This window comes from Pistacia vera, unplaced genomic scaffold (genome assembly GCF_008641045.1).
Source record: "Pistacia vera cultivar Batoury unplaced genomic scaffold, PisVer_v2 Contig1090, whole genome shotgun sequence".
In the NCBI taxonomy this organism is placed as follows: domain Eukaryota; kingdom Viridiplantae; phylum Streptophyta; class Magnoliopsida; order Sapindales; family Anacardiaceae; genus Pistacia; species Pistacia vera.
In genome coordinates, this window is record NW_022195127.1 from 34,928 (window position 1) to 60,120 (window position 25,193).

The 25,193-nt window shown below is 39.3% G+C and overlaps 2 protein-coding genes across 2 annotated transcripts; one reads left to right on the forward strand and one right to left on the reverse strand.

Moving 5' to 3' along the window:
• Nucleotides 1–9,952: 9,952 nt before the first annotated feature.
• Nucleotides 9,953–10,828, forward strand: LOC116137007. Its single transcript, XM_031422691.1, has one exon. The coding sequence runs from the start codon at nucleotides 9,953–9,955 to the stop codon at nucleotides 10,826–10,828; it is 876 nt and encodes a 291-aa protein (XP_031278551.1).
• Nucleotides 10,829–11,933: 1,105 nt separating this feature from the next.
• LOC116137016 lies at nucleotides 11,934–12,700 on the reverse strand. The gene has a single exon (XM_031422701.1). It carries the CDS (start codon nucleotides 12,698–12,700, stop codon nucleotides 12,005–12,007), a length of 696 nt encoding a protein of 231 aa, XP_031278561.1. The 3' UTR covers nucleotides 11,934–12,004.
• Nucleotides 12,701–25,193: the final 12,493 nt, after the last annotated feature.

Consider the following 25,193-nt stretch of genomic DNA (forward strand, 5'->3'; position numbering starts at 1 on the left):
CAAGGGTGGGGGGTTGATCCCTTTCCACCCTTTCACCAGGTTGGTCCTTGATCACTTCGGGATCGCACCGATGCAGCTTACCCCAAACGCATACATGATTGCCATTGCCATGTACATCACGTGTCTAGAGAATGGATTGGGCAAGCTAACCGCAGTTAAGCTCGGTTGCTCCTATATCCTGAAAAAGAGCAAGGACAAGGATTCCTGGTACTTGTCCAGGTGAAACACAATACAAGTTGGGATACATAGCTATCCGAGCAATGCAGGAGCATACGATGCAAAGTTTTTCTTTTTTCATTATGATGGCATCAACCGTTTTCAGGATCCGAGTAGGCTCTCTTTCTTTCTGAGCTTAACTCGATTTTTTCTTTTTGCTAACGAGCCATTTGCTTTCCTTGACAGTTAACAAAACGACCGCTCTAAACCTGCTCGCGGAGAGAATCATATCATTTGGCTTTCTGCCCAGGGAGAGTCGCGAGGCGAGGTTGCTTGTGACAACCAAAAACTTATGGAGGTACGACTTCTTCAACGAGTTCGAGGCGTTAGAGCCCCCACCGAGTTAGTTTCGACTGTCCTTTTAATAATTAATTTTTTTTTTATTTTTTTTTTTTTTGCAACGAATTGTTTTACTAACAATGTTCACATGCAGTGACCATGCCACTTTGGGTGTCCAAGTCGCAGCGAACAAGACAATTTTCTTTTCCCTAGAGGCATACCATCGGACCCGCTGAAGATGATCCCAGCGGTCCCCCAGTCAGAGGAACACAGGCGGGTACTCTGGCCTAACCTGTTGCAGTTTCTCCATCCTCGGCTATTCACCCGAAGCAGAAGACTGCAGCTTCACGGCCTAAGAAGAGGCGACAAATCTGAACCAAGGAAACGAAGTCCGAAGAGGAAGACTTAGGCGTTCAGCCCGAGAGGTTGCAGCCTTACCAAGCGTTCAGCTCGAGAGGGCCGCTTAGAGGCACTATTGGCATTTCCATCGGTCAGCCGACGCGACCTACAGTCGTAGTCCCAGGGAGGAGGTTGGGCAAAGAGCCCGTGGGACAAACTCTACCTGCTGAGGATGTCGGCACGCCTGTGCTAGAGTCAATGGCCCAGCTCCCGGACCATCTACAGTTGGTGGTCCTAACACCCTTGGAATGCAGACTTGCGGAGTCATTCGAGTAGTTTCTTACATCCAGTTTTGTCAAACTGCTGTCCACATCGTTCCAACTCTTTGGCCAGGTAAACGAGCTGTCCTGGTCGTGGACCTTTGTTCGCTTTTTAAGAGAAATAGACTAATTCTTTCACTCTTATCATGCAGGTTTTGCTTTCCCTGCACATTTCTCAACAGAAGGCGCAGCTGGGGTCTACTGAGCAATTGGTCAAGATGCGGGAGGAGAATGCTCGGCTCGTGCAGGAGCGGGAGGTCGCACGAGCAGATAGAGATTCGTCCATTGCTTAGGCAGACCAGTTCATGTCTGAAAGGGACGCTGTTCGCCACACAGTGGACTTCTAGAAGACTGAACTGGACAAATGTGGCGAGGAGGTGAAGGAGCTCCAGCGGACTGTGACTAGACTTTCCAAAGAGGTTGGAGAGAAGGATCAAGCGCTGCAGACTTCCTCTAAACGAGCCATGTGAGCTCAACAGGAAAGGGCCCACCTATGGGAGGCTACTGAAAGGTAGCGAATAGAGCTCGAGGCCGCGCTCGACTTCGCTTAGAATCGCATTGCGTCACTAACCACAGAAATGCAACAGTAGGAAGCAAAAATAGAGAACAGGGCTGTAGACTGGATGATCAGGTCCATCTTTGCTCTTCAAGCGAAGAACCCAGAGATGGATCTATCCAATCTTCTTGGCGAGTACCAGGACAAACTGGCTGCTCTGGCCCAAGCCGAGGCTGAGGAGACGGCTTAGGGACCTAATCCGGAAGATCATCCAGAGTATGTTCTAGAGGTGGTTGCGCTCAAACAGGAAGTCGGCGACCAGCCTGGGAATATAGAGGTCGCTCCTCCGGGGCCTGGGAACAAGGATCAGTGATCCGTCCTTGTAGCTCTTATCCTACTTTGATCATGTACCTCCCCTTTTTTATTACGAATAAATATCGCTTTTGGTAATTTTCACGAGTACTTGGAATTTTTTGGGTACTCTCTATTACATATGAGATCGCATATTAATTTCTTACAATTACATTGGAATAAGTCTATGCGAACATAATTATACATTCTATGCGAACAGAATTGCACATGTAAAGCGATTACAAAAAGAACTGAATTACATTCGTTATTTACAAAAGTTGTGAAAAAATAAAAGCTTTACAAGGAACTGAGTTCGAATTACCGATAGTAAGGTCAGAGATGTTCAGCATTCCAAGCTCGCGGTACTATAGAACCATTCAGCCTTTTAAGGTGGTAAGTCCCCGGTCTTATCACTTTGGCAATGCGGTATGGCCCTCCTAGTTTGGTCCCAAAACTCCCGCACTTGGTTCTCTAGTACTAAGAAGAAATTCCTTCAATACAAGGTCGCCGACCTGAAAGTCTCTTCGTCTGACCTTAGAATTGAAGAATCTTTTTGCGTGTTGCTGATAGGCTGCTATTCTTAGCGAAGCCTTGCCGCGATGTTCTTCAACAAGGTCCAGACTTGCTCGCATAAACGCTTCATTGTCGGCTTCATTGTACAAGTCCCTCCGTAGCAAACCAGTTCCTACCTCCACAGGGGTCATTGCTTCATAGCCATATGCTAGCGAAAAAGGGGTTTCTGAGGTAGAGGTTCTCGGAGTCGTCTTGTACACCCATAGGACTTCAGGAAGGTCGTTGGCCCAATTTCCCTTAGTTGTGCCAAGTTTGGCCTTCATAGTGTGCTTGATGGTCTTGTTGACAGCTTCAACTTGACCATTTGCTTGCGGTCTTGCGACTGAGGCAAATTTTTTATGGATACCCAGCTCGTCGCAAAACTGCTTAAACTCCTCGTTGTCAAACTATTTACCATTATCTGAGATGAGGGTATGAGGAATCCCGTAGCGGCACACAATGTTCTTGAAGACGAAGTCCTTGAGCTTTTTGGTCGTGATCATGGCTAACAACTTGGCTTCGACCCATTTGGTGAAGTAATCTACCGCGACCATGGCATACTTGACTCCCCCTTTACCAACTGGCATGGGACCAATGAGATCGATTCCCCACATGGAGAATGGTCAGGGGCTGATCATGGTTATCAGCTAGTGGGAAGGAGCTCGCGGTATGTTCGCGAACCGCTGGCACTTGTCACACCTTTTGACAAAGTTGTAGGCGTCTTCTTGGATTAGGGGCCAGTAGTACCCTTGGCGAACAACTTTGTTGGCAAGAGATCGTGCGACGGTGTGATTACCACAGATCCCTTTATGTATCTCCCTCATGATGTAATCTGCTTCTTCGCCGGTTACACATCGGAGGAGAGGGGCGCTAAACCCTCGCTTGTTCAACTGGTCTCCGATGAGGGTGTAACGAGCAGATCTTGTTCGCAGAGTCTTTGCCTTGACCTTGTCGTCAAGTAAGGTTCTGTCCCTAAGATACTAAATAATGAGGGTCATCCAGGAATCTAATTGCGTTACATTCATGGCCTGTTTGATCAGGCTTATACTGGGGGCTTCGATGAACCAAATAGGAATGCTCTTCGGTGCATCTGAGTCCAACGACGAGGCTATCCTTGCCAAGGCATCTGCCACATAGTTGCTTTCTCTGGGAATCTGAGTGATCGTGAAGTGCTTGAACAGCTCGAGTGCGGCCTTAGCTTTCTTCAGATAACCGATCATATTATCTTCCTTGGCTTGGTACTCTCCCAAAATCTGGTTAATGACCAGCATGGGTCACTGTGGACACTAATCGTGGTCGTGCCCATTTCTCTAGCTAACCGCAGTCCAGTGAGCAGAGCTTCATACTCGGCCTCGTTATTGGTTGCCTTGAACCCGAATCGGAGAATGCCATGAATGCGAGCCCCTTCTGGACTCAAAAGGAGAAGTCCTGCCCCAGCCCTCTTTCTATTCAATGATCCATCGATGTAGAGGCTCCAAGTAGACAGATTTTGAGCAATTTCCTAAATGACTTCGCTGGGCTGTTGCTCTGACTCGCTCGTCGGAAGGTATGAGAATTCTGATATGAAATTGGCAATAGCTTGCCCTTTAATAGTCGATTTTGGTCTGTACTTCAAATCGAACTGACTTAATTCTATGGCCCATTTAAACAATTTACCCGACGCCTCCAGCTTTTGGAGGACCTGCCTGAGCGAGTAATTAGTCATTACATGGATCGTATGGGCATGGACGTAAGGTCGCAACTTTCTAGAAGCGATCAGCAGGCCATAGGCTAATCGTTCCATTTCTAGATATCTCATCTCGGCATCCAACAAACGCTTGCTCGCGTAATATACTGGCCATTGGACCCTATCCTCTTCTTGAACTAAGGCTGCACTGACCGCGAACTAAGAGACAAACAGATACAAGAGGAGGATCTCTTGCGGGAAAGGCTTGGATAGGAGGGGTGGCTTCCCGAGGTGTTCTTTGATACTCTAGAATGCATGTTCGCACTCGGGAGTCCACTCAAACTTTTTATTAGCCCTTAGCACATTGAAGAATGGCAAGCAGCGGTCTGTTGCCCTCGATATGAAGCGACTTAGTACCGATATTCGCCCATTGAGGCTCGTGACTTGCTTTTTGTTGGTCAGGCTTTTCATGTCGAGAAGAGCTTGGATTTTCTCGGGGTTGATCTCAATTCCCCGTTGGTTAACCATGTATCCCAAGAATTTCCCCAAGGATACTCTGAACAAGCACTTGAGAGGGTTTAGCTTCATTCTGTATTGTCAGAGGATGTCAAACATCTCAGCGAGATGCGCTATGTGATCTGAGGCGACATGCGACTTGACCAGCATGTCATCTATATAGGACTCCATCGATTTTCCAATCTGTTCGGAGAACATTCGGTTAACCAACCACTGGTAAGTTACGCCAGCGTTCTTGAGGCCGAAGGGCATAACTTTGTAACAGTACAGCCCCCGATCTGTAACAAATGATGTATGCTCTTCGTCCAGCGTGTACATCAGAATTTGATTGTATCCCGAGTACGCGTCCATAAAACTAAGCAGCTCGTGCCCTGAGGTGGAATCCACTAGCTAGTCGATCCTAGGCAGGGGGAAGCTGTCTTTTGGGCATGCTTTATTGAGGTCGGTGAAGTCAACGCAAGTCTGCCATTTGCTGTTAAGCTTCTTTACTAGAACCAGGTTGGCAACCCAGGTCGGATCCATTTCGGAGGAGGTTATCCATCTCAAGCTTTAAGGTAGCATACCACTCTGGATCCAGCGCTCTTCTTTTTTGGTGAACTGGCTTGGCTTCACTGTCGATGTTTAATGCATGACAAACAACATCCGGGCTGATCCCGACCACATCCGCATGCGACCATGCGAACACATCGATGTTCTCCCTGAGGAAGTTGGTTAGTTCGGTAGCGAGCTGGGGATTGAGATTCCTCCCAATCCTTAATATTATGTTCGGCTCGCTCTAGTCGACCGATAGTTTAGACAGATCGTCAACTGGCCCATTGGAAGGGCATTCCTGAATACGAGGATCCATATTATCCTCAACTGGACCAGGTTGTGGCTTGATCCGACTGATCGCCATTGCCTATCGAGGAATGCCGCAGGAGATACTTTTCCCTTTGCACGCCATCTGCACTGCTTTCTTATAACAGTCGCGAGCTTCGCGCTGAGATTCGCTGACTTCCCCTATCCCCGTCGGGGTGGGGAACTTCATCTTCAGATGGTATATCGAAGTGACTGCCTTGAATTTTCTTAGCAAAGGTTGCTCCAGAATACCATTAAAAGCGGATGAGCAATCCACCACCAAGAATTCAGTTACCTTGGTCACTTCGTCAAAGTCACCCAATGTGACTGGGAGTAAGATCATTCCTTTGGGGATCAGGTGGTCCCCTGTAAAACTGTAAAAGGGGAACGAGGCGAGCTTCAGATCGGCCTCGTCCAAGTTCATTCTTTCGAAAGTTGATTGGAACAGGATGTTCACAGCACTTCCGTTATCCACCAACATTCTGTGGGTGTTATGGTGCCCTATTAGGGGCGTGATCACTAAAGCGTCATCGTGGGGATGATGTAATCGAACTGCATCCTTTTCGGAGAAGGTAATTTCCTCCTCCCTGCGAACCTTTTGTGGTCACCGCGTCATGCTCATCACACTAATAGGGTCATGATGAGCTGCGCGAGCATACCTCTCCTGGGTGCCTTGCGAGTTCCCTGCGAAATGTGGTCCCTCAAAGATCAAATTGAGGCTGCATACCCCTTTGCGATCACGACACTTTGTTCTTGGTTCCCTTTCATCAATATATTCCTTGAAATGCCCCTGCTTGATGAGGTCTTCGATTGCCTTCTTGAGAGCTCGGCACTCATTAGTGTGATGCCCATTATCCCGATGAAAGTGACAGTACTTTTTACTATTCCTGGCTGATGGGGGATTTTTCATGGGCTCAGGCTCTCCGAACAGGCTGGCTTCTTCTGACTTCTCGAGAATGGCCGATACAGAAGCATTCAAAGGAGTATACTGATTTCTGTCGTGATTGCGACGAGGAACTGGAGCGTAAGACTTTTTGGGCTTGTAGTGCGGTTTCTTTCCCATTCGCTGATCGTCAGTAGCCCATTTGCAATCAGCTCTCCTGCTCTGAATTTTCAATGTGGAGGTACTTCTCTACAAGATTATAGAAGCGGATGAAGGAAACATCATCCTCAGCATGTAACTCTTTCCACATGTCGGTTTGTGGACAAACTTCCGCTATGATGAGAGTCCGAACAGACTCTTCGGGAGTGTGAGCTACTTTATTGAGTTCTCTGTGGAATCGATCGATGTACGATTGGAGGGATTCATCCCTCTCTTGACTTATATTGCTGAGATAGCTCAAAGGCATTGAGAACTTTCGGTTTGCTTGGAAGTGCCTCAGGAACGTCGTGCTCATCTGAGGCCACGAACTAATCGATCTCGCTGGGAGCGACCTAAACCATCGTTTGGTGGGAGCAGTTAGAGTTACTGCCAAACAATGGCACTTCACCAAGTCTGAAACCTAGTGAAGCTCCATCAGGTCGTTGAATTCATACAAGTGATCCTGCGGATCAGAATTTCCATCGAACGCCTGCATGTCAGGCATCCTAAATCTTGATGGGAGTGGGGCGGTTAACACTGCTGGAGAAAAGGAGGACGTTGCTGTGACCTGCCCTTGCTCATTTTGCTGAGCTTTTAGTTGATCAAGAGCTCGCTGTAGCTCTTCGATTTGAGGTAGCGGTGCTACCTGGGGATTACTTTTCGCAACGTGTTCGACTCTCACAGTTACGGTTGAGGAATGACCGTAGGTCGGATTCCCTTTCACCTCTATCGGCAATCCCGGCCAATCTTGACACATGCTGGCTAGAGCCGTATGATGGTGTCGGATGGTGTAGGGAACTTTCACGATCTCCGCGGTGGTACGAACCGCCCCGCGAAGTGTGGAAACTTCCCGCACGATGACGACCAGGGTCGTTTTTTTGGCAGTGATAAGAATCGACCCGCCCAGCACTTTTATGGGGGTGTGTATGCGACGTGGTATAGGATGGCTCCAGCTATGATTTTTTGCCGAGTCTTAGCGCCAAGGGTATTCTGCCAGGGAAGTGGTTGGTGTTCGTCGGCCCTTTGGAGCCCTCAGGCCCACTTTTCGCCACTTACTTACCCTTCCTTCGACGCGCTACAGTGCTCGCGGTGCGGGCTATCCCCCTTTGTCGTGCTTTCACGCAACTTGCAGGCGTTTTTGGTGGTTGCACTGCCTCATTTGATTTGGGTGACATGCCCTGGTCTAAACGGTCTAACCTTCGGTTGACCTTCTGGAGAGTATTATCGAACCTCTCCAGGTAGTTTCTGATGACAAGGTCAAGTTGTGAACTTGAGGGGATGTCCCCCACAACATTTTGCGGAACCGAAGGTACCCCGAGGGAGGTGTCTTGCACTTGGGGGATCCCCCCAGTACCCTGATTGGTCTGCTCAGGTTCAAGTCGGCTTGCCATTTGCTATTGTAGGACCCATAAGTTAGAGATTCTCTTGATGAAGGACGAATGCTAAATCAGGCCCCTCCTTCTAGCCAAACTGTTGATGCATGATTTTGACACCAACGAAACGCACGTGTGAAACGCTGAGATGGTCCAGGAGACACACGTGAATGCAAGAAAATGGGAGTAAATGCAGTGGGAAAAGCGTTTTAAAGTGGTTCGGATGCTAAGGAAGCAAGTCCTACGTCCACTGATGTTCGTATTAATGATAGAGGTCAGGTCGCGTTAGCTGACTGACTTACAAATGATAGTACAAGGTAAAGAATGCTATATTTTCTTGAAAGAGAGTGGCCAATCCCTTAAATGAGAGGAGAGCTCTCAATTTATAGTAGGATAGATTAAGGTTATCATTATTGAATCTATGAGTTAGTGGGATTATCCGTGCAAATCCTTCTTTATGTCCCATTGCCCACCTTCCAGAGCGATTTACGAAATTTGGTGCAGGGATTAGACACGTGGACATCCTCTCGCCTTTCTCCAATCTGGCGCGCACCCACTGTACTGACAAGAGTGTGCTGCTTGCATCATCACACGACGCAGCTGCGCCAAAATGTCAGTGGGACCTTCCCGAGGCCTGACCACTCGCACTGGTTAGGCTCCACGTCAGCCCTATATTTTCAGGCATAACACATACATATGAAAATTCCTAGGTACAGTGTCCCTATTTATACATATAAACGATTGGTTGTTTTTTATTTTGTATTTTGAGAAGATGATGATGAATTGTTCACCTTTGATTTACATGTTAAAAATTTTAAGATAAATCCGAGAAATTAATTTTATATAAAACTTCCAGATGTTTGCATTAGAAAATGTAACACATTTTCCCATACCAATGTGATAACAACAACAAAATGCATATGCATAAATAGCAATATGAACTCTGAAGCTGGTGATAAAGCAACATCAAAAACTTCGTACCGAGGATGTCTCTGACTAAATCAACTAGTAATTGTAATAACCCCACCAAAAGTTGACTTCTAATTAATTGTAGAAATCAACTGATGGTGGCCATATAAAATTGCTCGCTAACTGATTCTGAAACTTGCTCAGCACTATATTTACCAACTTCAGATTGCTATAAATCAATCAATTTTCATGACTGCTAGCGCCATTAGTAAAGCTGTGTTCTCTGTGTAAGCTAAAGCTAGAGAGATGGCGCTTGAACATATCAGCCACAAGCACACTCTAGTCTTCAATGAAGACCTACAACAAAATGAAAAACTTTCTTGCTTCGGGTGCAAGGAACCAATTTCTGGCCAAAGCTACAGCTGCAAAGAGTGCAATTTCTTCCTCCACAAAGCTTGTGCAGAGCTTCCTCGCCAGATTAAACACACATTTCATCGCAAACACCCTCTTATTCTTCAAGAAAATCCTCCACATAATGATTTTCCATGCTTGTGTGATTCCTGAGGCAATATCTGTGGGAGTTTCAAGTATCATTGTTCTCTCTGTAACTTCAATCTTGACAAGAAATGTGCTTTGCTTCCCTGCGTTCTTGAACCTGCAAAAAACAATCACCAATTTATCTGGTTGTTGGACTTCAGAATCCCATATAATTGTGATTCTTGTGGTGGGGATGGCTTCTATGATTCTTACGCTTACTTATGTATCATATGCCAAGTCCTTGTCCACTATGATTGTGAGTCATTGTTACCAATATATCCAACAACTGCGATAAGAATACACGATCATCCACTCATCCACACATTTTTCATTCATGAAAATGAATCCGGAAAGCAATATTGTGGCATCTGCAATGATGAGATTCTTACGGATCATGGATGTTACTTTTGCTCGCAATATAGTTTTATTTCCCATGCAGGCTGCGGATTTGAAATATTCCTTTATGAATGTAAAACTATGATGGCTCAGTGCAATGCAGAGGAATCTGTAGATCACTGTGTGATAGAAAAGAGCACCAGAGTTGAACCCATGGACTCGATCAATTATGGGATAATCGAGATGAAAATTGAAGATGACTCGACAGCTACGGAGATGGAGATTGATAAGTTTAGTAATGCACATTGCCATCTCAAACATATTAGCCACAAGCATCCACTGGTCTTCAATGAAGAAGAGCAACAGAATTATAGTTACATCAAGGAAAATTCATGCTTCGGATGCGAGGAACTAGTGTTGGGTCCAAGCTACAACTGCAGCCAATGCAATTTCTTTCTTCACAAGACTTGTGCAGAGCTACCGCTCAAGATTAAGCACCCATTCCACCGCAAACACCCTCTAGTTCTCATTCTAGACACCTCGAATGTTGGTTGGCGCCGCCCAGCCTGTTTTTTCTGCAACGAAAGTTGCCGAAGGTTTGCATATAGTTGCTCTAATTGTGCTTGTTACCTCTACATCAAGTGTGCTACGCTGTCTTGTGTCATTGAACCTGAAGCTCATGAGCATCAATTCATTCACTGGATGAGGGCCATTCCATTCACTTGCAATGCCTGCGGTGAAAAGGAATCAGAACAAACGCCTTATTTTTGTACCGCGTGCCAAGTCAAGGTCCACAAAAGCTGCATTTCGTTGCCACATAGTATCAAAATAATTCAGCATAATCATCCCCTTCACCGCAACCATTTCTTTCATGAAAATGTGTCGGCAGGCTCTCTGAATTGTGGAATTTGTGAGAAGGAAGTGAATTCTGAATGTGGGAGTTATTATTGTCCTGACTATTGCAATTTCATTGCCCATGTGAGCTGCGCATTGGAGTTCGAAGATAAAGATCAGAAATGAGAAGGCCTTGTATCAATCTCAAGGATTATTAACAGGCAGATCTGAGTAGTGCAATGCAGGAAATGCAACTAGTCTTTGGTTAAAACTCCAAAAGAAAATGTATTATAATTTCTTGAAATAAAATAAAAGGAATTGGCTATCTATTCCGATCAATTGAACAATCACAAAATTGTGCACAACACAAAAAACTACAGAAATAAAAATAAACAAAATATATTCACAAAAAAAATATATATACATATCTTCACTGGACAAATGTATGAATACCCGTCCAATCATAAAGCACGTATACATTGATGTTCTTCCTTTCAAAACATGCCCCAAATCGCCTAGCCCGATACAACACCCAAAACAACCTCTCACACTCCCAAAACCAGGTAGATAACCAAGAAACCCTCAGGTTCCTGATTACAAAATCAGTCACACACAGGTAGAGATTCGAACTTAAAATCTTGAACTCTGATTTACACCGGATAAGAGGTGAGAGCAGTAATTTTGGTTGAAAGGGTGTTGTATCCGGCGAGACGCTTCAGTGCATGTTTTGTTGCTCGCATCTTGAGCAATGCAATACCTTGGACTGAATCAAATCGTTCGTGTTAATGATTTATAGAACAGGCCAAGAAAATTCAAGCCTGAGAGAGTATAATTGAAACAACATATTGGATCCTTAATTCAAGGGACTAAATCAAATAAACAAAAGGGATCGGCTGTGTTGCAGGGAGGAATCTTAGAAATATTAATAGAAAATCCCATTTGTAATATAAATTACACATTATATATTATACTTTCAATGTGATGAAACCCTTTTAACGTAATAAACAAAATTATATTTTGTCAGAAGATTATGCAGTCACCATGTGCAGCCTCTCGAGGTCTTGGCATTACTAGCTGTCATATTAAAGTCAAAACTAATTGTTTAAATTTCTAATAAATATAGCAAGCAGTCTATTTTATATTTCCTGGTTTTACTCATTCTTTTCCACAGAAAAGGATTTAAAAGAAAAAAAAAAACATTCATGGAGACAAATCAACATTAAAATTAACAAGAATATGAACATCTCCATTAAAGGAAAATATATTTAGAAACAATTTTATCATACACTGATCATAGCAAGGTTTGTTCCTGATATTCAAAACAAAACCACTAGATTAAGACTTGAAATTATTTGCATCAAATTAAACTAAAGAAGAAAGATTAAACGAAGCCATCATTTTGGCAAGTTCCTGAGCCATTTGCAATTCATGTTGAAGCCTTTGCAATTCAGTCTGAGCATTAAGTACAGGATCTTCTCTATTTTCTGCCGTCACCTCGTCAGATAAGCGATTCTGGGAGGCCCCAGAAACACTTCCATCTACAATTGCACAAGAAGTATGCACATGAAAGTTACAAGCAAAACAATTATAAGACCAAAATTTTTGGTCCAACAATTTGTGACAAACATCACAATTATAACATTCATTATTTGGCTGAGGCAAACCATAGCTAAGGCAAAGGCCATGAAAATGCGCTTCACGTTTAATATTTTCAGGCAAGGAAGCGCATTGGAGATGGAGATCAAAGTCACACAAGGGGCAACAGAAGGAGAAGGAATTGCCGCGGCCGGCGCGGCCACAGGCGTTGCAGATGAATGAGCCAGCGGAGTAGGTGGTGGATGGGAGGAGGGTGAGGTGGTGCATGGGGTGTGATTGGTGTTGAATTGCTCTTTGTGCGTTCCCGCAATGTTGATGGAGGAAGAACATGCATTGAAAGCAAGCGTAGGCGGATCCTGAGATGATTGATTCACATCCTGAACAAGTGTATGTTTCAGGATTTTGATGAGGAAAATTATAAATTCTCAAATTATGTGGGTGGCTAAAGTGCTTGAACTCCATGTCTTTTTTTTTTTTTTTTTCTTTCTGTAAATTGATGGTTTAGGAGACGTAAGTTAGAGGATTTATAAGCTTAAGTTCTTGAATTATTCAAAGGGTTCAAGTCAAGGTTCAATAATGTTAGAAGAGTTTTCATGTTAATGGTTCCTTATTGGAGGTGAAGGGAAATGAGATCAGTATATAAACTCAAGTTGTTGATGCTTAAGTAATAGTTGGTGAAGATAATTGTTTAAGTTGATATTGAATCTGTCTTAAAATTTGACCTGATTACTTATATAGGGGCGTTTGGTTAAGGATGATGTGAGATTACTAGGGTTGTGTTATTTTATATTACTTGATTATCACGTTTGCTTGTCAAGTAATATAAGATTCTAACAATCTTCAAATACCAATAGTAGTTACTGTTGATAATATTGAAGGTAATCCAATTACCTTCATTTTCTTAGGTATTGTAAGATTATCAAAGTAATCTTGTTTTAATTACAATTCTATCCATTATTAACAAAATTTTAGGATAATAATACCCTTATTTTTAAATTAATTTACATAAATACTGCTTTTACTATTTCACCCAAATTAATTAATTTTTTGAACAAAATTACCCTTGAATTCAAAACAAATTCCAACCCACCCAAGGCACCACCCCCACCTGTCTGCCGTCATCAGCTACCGCCGTCGGAACGATGCACGGAAGGTCAAAAATGGCCGTCATGGGCCGATATGGCAATTTTCGGTCATAGATATGGCCAGATCTAATATGGTCGTTTCTGGCGAAATCCGTCGATCTGGCCGTCAACGGCCAGATCTAATCTAGTTGTTTTCGGCCAGATCGATGGCCGTTAACGGCCACGTCTGTGTTGTTAACGACCATCGATCTAGCCGTTGGATCTAGTCATTTTTTAACCAGATTAGATCTAGCCGTTTTCCAGCCAGATCTATCACGATCTGGTTGGAAATGGCCATACGGCGCAAGGAGGCCATTTCCTGCCTTTCGTGCGCCGTTAGGTTGCCGGCGGCCGGCGGTGGTTGCCGACGGCCGACAGTGACTGGGCTAGTGGGGGTGCAGTATTGATTTTCCAAACTTTTATTATGAGGTTGTTTTTGCTATGTTTTTAAATGTAGACGGGCTAAAATAATCCAAATAATAATATAAATAACAAAATAATATAATAATAATAATAATATTTAATTAGAGGACAATTCAGTTATTTAAATAACATACCTACCAATTTATTCTTTCCAACCAAACATATTAATATAACGTACCCATCAACTAACCAAACATATTAATATAACGTACCCATCAACTAACCAAACACATTTTCCTAAAAATTCTCAGTAATTTTCAAGGTAATCTAACTTTCTAGTAATCCAACATTCCCTGAACCAAACGCATCCATTAAGAAAAAAGAATATAAGTTTCTTTCTGATAAGAACTCACTATGTGTATTCAATTAGTATTAGGTTCTCATATCCTAATAGAATTTAAAAGATTTTGATATTACTCCTATAAATAGGTTCGTAGAGTTTATTGAAAACATATAGCCAAAGAAAAGTAGCCGAGGGAGTCAGAGCTAGAATACCATATTTGATAATTTTTCATATAAAAGTTATGGTGATTTTATAATTTCGAAGAGAATTTTGTTGTGTTTTAAAAACAGTAGAATTTCTCAAGTTAATATATATAATTCATGATTTGGCAAATAATATTACTAATAGAAAAATGCTATCCTTACAAAGACAATACAAAGAGAGCTACAAAGTGACATCACCAGGAAGGAAAAAACAAAGAAAAAACAGAAAAAGAGGGAGAGAGAGAGAGAGAAATCATGAAGATGAAGGGTGGAAATTGTCTTTGTATGGCCTCTTTGTTTTTGTCTTTGTAAAAGTAGTATTGCTCTTACTAATATTACCAGCTTTTAAATATGGTAATGTGAAGTGCTATATTAGCAAGATACAAAGTTGAGATATCCAACCACTCCTGCGTGGTGAGTGGTCATATCACTTAAAAGGTTTTAAGTTCGATTCTCCTCACTCTTTAATGGGGATGTCCACTAGAGGGTTTATCTGATCCTTAACTTCATTTCCCTAGATGATTAGTTAAGTTGTACGCAAACTGGTCTTGACACCTCTTGTCGCCAAAAAAAGTTGAGATATCTAACTTTTACAAATATATCATCTATCGTATTGAGCACTAATTTTTTCTGTCACATAAGTATTTTATTATCTATAATTTATCCTAACAACATTCAATATTATTGATTATTTTCAAATTTAAAATCTACATTACAGAGTATCATAAATTCATTAACTTATTGTATCAATAACATCATACATAGTTGTAGCAAAAGACTCTTTCAAAATTTAATTACATATATATCAAGGAGAAGGCTAGGTCCATGAAAATAAATTTCCCCACTTTTTATTGATCAAAGCTTAATCATGGAAAAGCTTGTAGTAGATGCTTTATAGTCACGATGTTATAATACTTCAATTGGAAATTAAGAAGCATTGACTCGGAAGAAATTAAAGTTGTGGGATGTTTGGCATCATCCACAATTGACTTTTGAGCACAACTGGTTAGCCCCTTAGCTAAGCATAATCTTGTAAAGTACTATTATGCACCGATCTTATATTATTACTTTAGCTTTTTTGAACATTGACTTTATGGAATATTGTCATCAATCACCACATTGCTCTTCCACTCTCTTTCTTTCTTTCTTTTTTTTTTTTTTTTTTTATCAAATAAAACTATATATCGAAATTTGGAGTTAAAACACGAGGTTTGATATGTGAAATAATAATCTTTCTTAAGGTTTCTGTAATAACAGAAATTCGTTTACCAATTGTAAATAGTTAGTGCGTAGTTAGAACTTACACTTTTATAAGTAGATAAATATTTGCTGAATTTTCTTCGTACCTTATATTTTTGGTATATTTTTACATTCAAAAGTTAATAGTATTTGGATTTGTGTTATTTTAGAAATCTCAAGAAGATTAATGTTGTTAATTTCAAAATTTATCGTAGTGATACTCTCATCCAAAAGGTGAAAAGGGGATACGCGTTACTTCTTACACTATAGTAAAAAGTTTAGAACCCACTTCACACAACTAAACCAGAATCTAAAGTTTTATTTTAATTAAAAAAAAAAAAAAAGCGTGTATATATATGCTATTGAGTTGGTTGTTTACCAAATTAATCGCTTTTTAATATCAAAGGTTCTTGTTTTTTCATTTTATTTTAATTTGATTCCATTCAACCATGTAATAGAGTCTGGTGGCTGCCTTTTTTGGCTGAAAGCATGCCCTTTTTAATGTTGGTTTTGGTCGTAAGAGAATTATTTCTACTTTGAACCTGACCCAAGTACATCCTTTTTGAAGAGATTGTGTTTGCCATTATTTTCTATCTCTTTTTCCCTGAAAAAAAAAAAAAAAAGAAAAAAAACTAAAAAGGAAGAAAAATATATTTTACTTTATTGATATGAGATTCTTAAAATAGATAGTTCTAAACTCCCCTAACCTTTTGTACATATCAAATGCACGCCTTATATCTCTGAAACTTTCAATGAGATCATCTATAATTTATCACTAGGCTCCCTTAAGGTTTTACTCTATTAGGGGACATTACAGATAATTAAGAAAATTATAATTATAATATGAAATATAAACTTTTAAAAAATATCAGTACATCAATGCTAATGTAAAATTACCAAACACAATTTTCTTTTATATCATTACAAAATTTTAAAAGATAAACACACCAAAACATTTGAACTCTCCCAAAATAATACAAGTTAATTTAACTTTTGTCACAAACGCAAATATTGAAAACTTCACATAAACTTCAAGCAACAGGTCATTTTTTAATATCTTCAACCTATATATCCAAGAGTATTGAATCCGGATAATGTAAAGTTCCTCCGATTCGGAACAAGCTCGTAATTCTACAATCCAACATACCCTAAAGTATTGATGGACGAATTCATCAGTTCAAGTTGTTGATTATATAAATCAACTCGAGTTTCAGAAGGGTATCCAGATGATGTGATATTATCTCTGTAATGGAATAATCCAGGATGGTGATGCATAGCAGGTTCATTAACAAAGCTTGTATGCTCAGTACGGAAAGTTTTCCGATCACGAATCTTGTTACTTGCACAAGAAGCATGAACATGGAAATTGCATCCATTGCAATTATATGTCCATAAATTGAAGTCCTAAACTTTGTGACATATATACCACAAGGATAATTGGCCTAGCCTCATGGTGAGGAAGAGCAAAGCTGAGGCTGAGCTCATCTGGGTAAGCTTCATGCTTATAAAAGTACTGAGACAAAAAAGAAAACAGAGTGTAAAGACTCTGAAACACAGAGTAAAAAGAAAAAAGTACTGGAGCATTTATTTCACTGAATCATCTCTGTCTTTTACGTCTACAATTTATAAAGAAAGCAAGTCAGGTGCTGTCCCCTGTTCTCTGAAATCTCAGCCGCACATTCTACAATCCAGAGTTTTTACTCTAACCATTGGATTTATTTACGTCAACTTGCATAACAATATCAGCCGCAACTTGTCAACTTGTTCAACTGATTTTGATCCACTTGCAGTTTATTTGAGAGAAATGCAGAAAGTGCTGATATCTGAGATTCGAAATCTTTAGTTGCTTGAGCTGAAGCTTGCTGCAGTTTACAATGCTTCATTGTTTGTGGCGACAAAGCACAATGAATATGAATATCAAACTCACAAAGTGCACAACAAAGGAGAAGGCGGTTCCTGGCGAGCCAAAGGCGTTGCAGGAGCAGGAGCAGGAACCGGCGGAGTAAGTGGTGGGTGGGGGAAGAGTTAGATATGGTGCAATGAGTGGGTAGAGTGTTGGAGTGTGGGGCTTGCTTTTGCACAATGCTCATGGAGAAAATATTGGCAATGTGCACAGCCGTATGCAGAGCCAGAGAATGAAGATTCACAGCTGGAGCAATGAACTTCTTGGCCTTGTGGAATATAATATAATCTCAAGATATGTGGGTGGCTAAAATGCTTGAACTCCATTGATTTTTTCTTTTTTCTCTTCCCTCTCTCTCAACTTCAATCTCTTAGAGTCAACCTTCCTTTTGAGCTAGAGTATTTATAACTTTTCTAAAATTGAGACCAAGTCAGACGTTCATGTGGATTTGTTCTATACTGGGCAAGTGGGAATAGAAATAAAAACACAAACTTAATTGTCAATAGGTTTGACACAGAATTAAATTGGCTGCACGTACTTCCCATCTAAGACATATCACTTTTGGGTGCCAGCAGTTATGTATGCCTTGTAAGCATAAACTAAAATAATACCCTTTCTTGTTGCTATGAAACAGATAAGACCCATTAATACAATCATACTGCTTACCGGCTGGTAACCACTCACCAAAAGAAATACAAGTCATCATCAATTCATTGGCTTTTTTTTTTTTTTTTCAGCATTTAATTATGATGATTGAATTGAAGTATTGAACTCATTACAGCTATTTGATATATGTTAAGTTGCCACTTTATCTAAAAATTTAAACTAACGTCATTGATAAACGATTCAAGCTGTTCAGTACTTTTTATTTATTTTATGTTTCTTTTCTTGATACATTAAGAAAACAAATGACCAAAAATAGTTAAAAGAATCTGTTATTAGAACTAGTCAAATCCTCTAAGTGCTTGTTCTACTGTACTACATAAAGTCTTTAAAATACAAGAAGAAAATAATACCCTTTAGTGTAAGAAAATATCTCCTATTCCCTTCCCCAATAAGTTCTTTTTGTATTTCCAAAAGAATGTTGTTAGGCAGAGTACACTAATCCTTTGAATCCGATACCTATGAGAATCATAACCCCCAATACTATAAAAGTTTAATAAAAGGTGTTTATTGAATAACACAAGGTTACAATATATAATGTAACTCTTACACACAAATAAGGAATCCTACATAAATATGGAGTCCTAAATATACACAGAATATATGCATGATCATATAATAAATATCATCCACAATTGACTTTTGAGCTCAAGTAGATATCCTCTTAGCTAAGCATAATCTTATAAAGTACTATTATGCTATGATCATATATATTACTTAAGCTTTTTTAACATTGACTTTATGGAATATTGCCATCAATCACCATATTGTCTTTTAGTTATCAAATTTTCTGTTCTTCCACTCTTTTTTTTTTTTTTTTTGTTTTTTTTTTTTCAAACAAAACAATATATCAAAATTTAGAGTTAAAACACATCAACTCACCGAGGTTTGATGTGTAATAATAAAATCTTCCTAAGTTTCTATAGTAACAAAAATCATTACCAATAGTAAATAGTTAGTGCGTAGTTAGAACTTATAATATGAGTCAATAAATATTTGTCAAATTTCTTTATACCTTTTATTTTTAGTATTATAACATTAAAACTTAATAGTTTTTGGATTTGTTGTTTAGAAATCTCAAGAAGAATAATGTTGTTAACTTCAAAATTTATAGTAATGGTACTCTCATCCAGAAGGTGAAAAAGGGATAGTGTTACTTCTTGTACTATAGTAAAAAGTTTATTCCACTTCACCAATAAAACCAGAATCCAAAGTTTATTTTTAACGAAAAAAAGAAGTGTAAAATATGAAAATGGAGGGAGTGGAGAATAATATCAACATATTATATATATATATGAACTACGTACACTTACAAAGTAATTATGTATCTCGAATTTTCAAGTGTGTGCGATTGCAGAGTTCTTACTGTGGCATAATAAGGTTCGTGTTTTTTCATTTTATTTTAATTTGATTCACTTCAACCATGTAATAGAGTCTGGTGGCTGCCTTTTTTGGGCTGAAAGCATCCCCTTTTTAATGTTGGTTTTGGTCGTAAGAGAATTATTCTACTTTGAACCTGGCCCAAGTACATCCTTTTTGAAGAGATAGTGTTTGCCATTATTTCTATCTCCTTCCATCATTTTTTTTTTTAAAAAAAAAAAAAGGAAAAATGATTATTTTACTTTATTGATATGAGATTCTTAAAATAGATAATTCTAAACTCTCCCAACTTTGTAAGGGTAATCGGGTCTGAGTATCCGCCCTTTTCAAAGGAATAGAATCGAAATTGGAACTAGCTGATTCTCGGAATTTGGAATTGAAACTAGACTGGCTAGTTCTGGTTCTCAATAGCTGGAACCGAAACCTGAAAAATAGGTTCTGTTTATGGGTACCCAACAAAATCGAATATCCGCTACTATAATAATGACAAATATATCTTATACAAATTACAAATACACCCTTAATAGTTACAAAAATTAAATACACCTAGTACCAATCGATTCCACCCCGGGTACTCGGACCTCGATTCCGATTTCAGTCTAGTGGTGGAACCGGAACTAAAAACGAAATGACACAGTGTCAGTTCCACAAAATTTGGAACCGGAACCGACCTTCATGCCGGCTCTAGGTAGGAATGAAACCGAAACCGGGATCCACTAGTTCTAATTCTACGGATTTCTTGTTACAACCTAACCTTTTGTATATGTCAAACGCAACCTTATAGATCTAAAAGTTTCAATGAGACCGGCTATAATTTATCGCTAAGCTCCCTTAAGGTTTTACTCTATTAGGGAACATTACCGATAATTAAGAAAATTTTAATTATAATATGAAATATAAAATTTTAAAAAGATATCAGTGCATCAATGGTAACGTAAAATTACTAAACACAAATTTATTACATCTTTACGAAATTGTAAAAGATGAAACACACCAAAACATTTGAACTCTCCCAAAATAATACAAATCAATTTAACTTTTATCACAAACGAAGATATTGAAAACTTAACATAAACATCAAACAACAGGTCATTTTTAATATCTTCAACCTATATATCCAAGAGTATTGAATCCAGATAAGGTAGAGTTCCTTCTATTCGGAACAAGCTCATAATTTTGCAATCCAACATACCCTAAAGTATTGATGGACGAACTCATTTGCTCAAGTTGTTGATTAAATAAATCAACTCGAGTTTTAGATGGATATCCAGATAATATGATATTATCTCTATAATGGAATAATCTAGGATTGTGATGCATAGCAAGTTCGTTAACAAAGCTTGTATGCTCAGTATGGAAAGGTTTTCGATCACGAATCTTGTTACTTGCACAAGAAGCATGAACATGGAAATTGCATCCATTGCAATTATATATCCATAAATTGAAGTCCAAAACTTTGTGACACATACCACAAGGACAATTATGTGGCCTAGCCTCAAGGTGAGGAAGAGCAAAGCTGAGGCTGAGCTCATGTGGGTGAGCTTCATGCTTCATTGTTTGCGGTGACAAAGCCCAATCAACATGAAGATCAAACTCACAAAGTGCACAACAAAAGGAGAAGGCGGTTCCTGGCAAGCCACAGCCGTTGCAGGAGAAGGAACCGGCAGAGTAAGTGGTGGATGGGAAAAGAGTTAGATGGTGCAATGAGTGGGTAGAATGTTGGAGTGTGCGGCTTGCTTTTGCACATTGCTCGTGGAGAAAATATTGGCAATGTGCACAGCTGTATGCAGAGCCTGAGAATGAAGATTCACAGCCGGAACAATGAACTTTTTGGCCTTGTGGGATTTGATATAATCTCAGGATATGTGGGTGGCTAAAATGCTTGAACTCCATTGATTTTTTTCTTTTTTCTTTTTTCTTTTTTCTCTTCACTCTCTCTCAACTTCAATCTCTCAGTGTCGACCTTCCTTTTGAGCTAGAGTATATATAACTTTTCTAAAATTGAGACCAAGTCAAACTTTCATGTGGATTTGTTCTATACTGGCCAAGTGGGAATAGAAATAAACACAAACTCAAGTGTCAATAGGTTGACATAGAATTAAATTGGCTGCACGAACTTCCCATCTAAGATTTATGACTTTTGGGCGCCAGCAGTAATGTATGCCTTGAAAGCATAAAGTAAAATAATACTCTTTCTTGTTGCTATGAGATAAGATCCATCAATACAATCATACTGCTTACCGGTTGGTAACCACTCACCAAAAGAAGTATAAGTCATCATCAATTCATTGGGTTTTTTTTTTTTTTTTTCTCACACCATTTAATAATGATGATTGACATGAAGTCTTGAACTCATACAGCTATTCTGATATATGTTAAGTTATCATTTTATCTAAAAATTTAAACTGATGCCATTGATGGACGATTCAAGCTGTTCAGTACTTTTTATTCATTTTATATTATTTGTTTTAATACATTAGGAAAACAAAAGACTGAAAAATAGTTAAAAGAATCTGTTATTAGGACTCATTAAATCCTCTTAAGTAATTGTTTGGGTGTACTACGTAAAGGCTTTAAAATGCAAGAGGTAAATATTTCTCTTTAGTGTAAGAAAACCTCTCCTATTCCCTTCCCCAATGAGTTCTTTGTATGTTTCCAAAAAGAATGCTGTTATGCTGCCTTGAAGAGTAAACTAATCTTTTGAATCCGAAACCGATGAGAATCATAACCCCCCAATACAACGTTCTCTTTCAGGCCTTTCAACCAATCAATTCGACCCCGGAGAGCTGCTTTTGCTTAAACTCTAGCGGTATCTTGAAAAGTTGTGACAAAACTTAAATTGGCCACAATTCTTCAATTTTCTTCGATCTCAACAGCACTGAAGTTCATGGGGCATCTTATTGAAGACAATTTGCCCATTGGCTTTTTGAGACGACTGATGAGGAATCTCACACAAAAACTTGACCAGGTCCACCGAAAAATGACTCAATCTTCATTGTCCCTCATTTTAACATTGATTAAGCACATAAATAAAATTCCCTTTGATGTTCAGAGAACACATGACCACACTAGTTTTTGTTTTTACTTGCACATTGCCATGAAAGACAAACTTTAGAGGACAATTCAATTTCCGACCCACATTACAGAAACCAAAAAGCAGATTATGGAATAATTCTGTCAAAAATTCCCCTCCATTGTAGACAATCAAAATTATTCTGAGTTAGCATAATATATTAAGCCGGCCTGTTCTTTGATATTAACAATATTGAATGTTAAGCTGTGAACTAGTCACAGCATAGCTATATTACATGCAGGTGACAATCTATAACCTTGTAAACAACAAATGAATATCACTTGTTGCCGGCATATTTGTCTTGTATTGAATAGTTTTTAAGTCAATAAGTACTAGCAACGACGTTATGACTCTTTCTGTTTCACCTAAAACTTAACTCCAGAAGAAAAGGGGATGGAATTAGTACTAAAAGAGGAGGCCGCGCGCCATTTTAGCCACCATCATCCTATGGAACAAAGCAACTCGCCCGTTGCTGGAGCCATTACTTGCTCAGGATGCAGTCTGAAAATTGTGTCTGGCAAGGACTACTACCGCTGTAAAATCTGCCCCTTTTTTCTCCATCAAGTGTGCTATAATATGCCTCGAAAAACGCGGCATCCCGGGCACCCTGCTCACTATCTAAACCTCCTGGTAATGCCTTCATCAGCCAAAGGCAGCTTCAAGTGTAAGGCTTGTGCACAAAATGTGACTGGTTTCTCCTACAATTGTGCAGAATGTGGGATATTTTACCACATCTTATGCTTTGCAGTGCCACTTTTTATTGTAATCAATTCCCACTCTCACACCCTGAAGCTTGAGTTTTCACTTCCATATGACTTCGAATGTGATTTGTGCCAAGAACCCGGCAATAAAGGCTGGCTCTATAGGTGTCACTTGTGCGAATTCGATACACATCTTGTTTGTGCCATTAACAACCGAAGAGCACAATCTACTCATCATCAATTGGCTCCATTTCCTGACCCTTTAACAAGGCAAATCGTATATTCATCAGCATCATCTCTAATCGAAACCAATGGAAAAATGGAATATGATAGCGAAAGCAATGAGTTGATGCAGTTAGTAGCTCAGGGAATCAGGGAAAGAATGAGGCAAAAGCCTGGAGCCTTCCAAATAAAGCAAGACATCTCTGCCATAACTCCGGATCCTGGAGAAAGTTTGGAACATCAAGATCATTCAAGTTTATTATCTGCAGATCTGAGTACTTTGACAAGTTATCAGTTAAGTGACTCGTGTTTTTCGATAGATATAGCGAGGTCTTATTCAAGTTATGATCCTCAGCAAAATCAAGAAAACAATGAAGCCGGCAATAAAAATCCTGAAGTTGTTCAGGACTCAAAAAACAAGGTTATGCCCAGAAATGATTCGATGCTTGACAGGATTACAAGCAACTTGGAACCTGGAAAACAAGAAAATAATGGAGCTGCAGGTTTCAGTTTTCAGTACAAAGGTTCACAGATTAATCTTCTAAATGAATATTCAAGCCAGAATAAAATGAACAGGGAAAATGAAACCAGGAGCGACTTAGGCATTAAAGATCAGAGCCCTAGATCAGAAAGAGTAAGTTCAATATTATTATTGACTCTCTTTACATGTATTAACAAAGCATTGATGACGGAAATTTCCCTCTCTTTTTCAGGAAAAAACATGTTGTTCCAAGCTCTTTCAGTGCTTCTATCATCAAGGATATGAGAGAGAGATACCATAAATCTAGCAAAATGGATTATGTATTTGTGGTCAGTAAGTAATCCACTCAAGCACATTGCTCATATGCCTTGAAAATGTTATCAAGAATATGAAGCTATGTATTTTGTTCAAGTTAAATTCAGGTCAAGAGAGAATCCGTTATAACAAAATTAGGATTCTCTTCTCAGGTGAGCTCTTATGATCTTTTAAGAATCCAATTATATATGTACATTAATGAGTATTTGTGGTTCAGATTTAATTCCTGTTTTTAATTTTCTCATCAACCACCTATTACAGTTTTATATTTTGTTCAGGTATACATCGCTTCTGTAGAAGAGAATCTTGATCCATGTTTTAGAAGTGTTTAACATGGGCAAGTTTAAAGCGCTATAGGTAACACAACACTACCACATTTGAACTCTTGAATCATAATTTAAGAGATTTTTTTTTTTTTTTTTTATAATGACTGGAAGTATCTAAATTAGCTTACGTGTATCTTAATTAATCCTTCGAAATCTTAGAATTATCGATCAAGTAAGAGTTCTCATGATTATCCTTATTAGTAATTGATAAGAGACTCGAACTCAAGTCTTTTTGAATAATATACCCAAAAGAAGAGTTGTCTGAACCATAATCTAATGATACAATGAGATTATTTTACTTCCAATTTATAATTAACATAATCTGTATTTTCTTCTCAGGAAAACCTCTCGCGTGCATCGACCATTTGTCCATTATCAATAAGTCCAAACATTTATTTGGGAAGCATACAAATTATATTAATGCCTGTACATATACTAGTATGACGTTAGTGATAGTAGTGCCTTCAAATAATTATATGTAGGGACAAAAAAAGGTCATTTAAATACTCATAACAGTTGAGAAAAAGAAAAACAACATAAAACTTCCAATAAATCATAATAGTTGTCTTCATCTTTATATAGATCTTTATTATTATTTTTATTTTTATTTTTTGGTTAT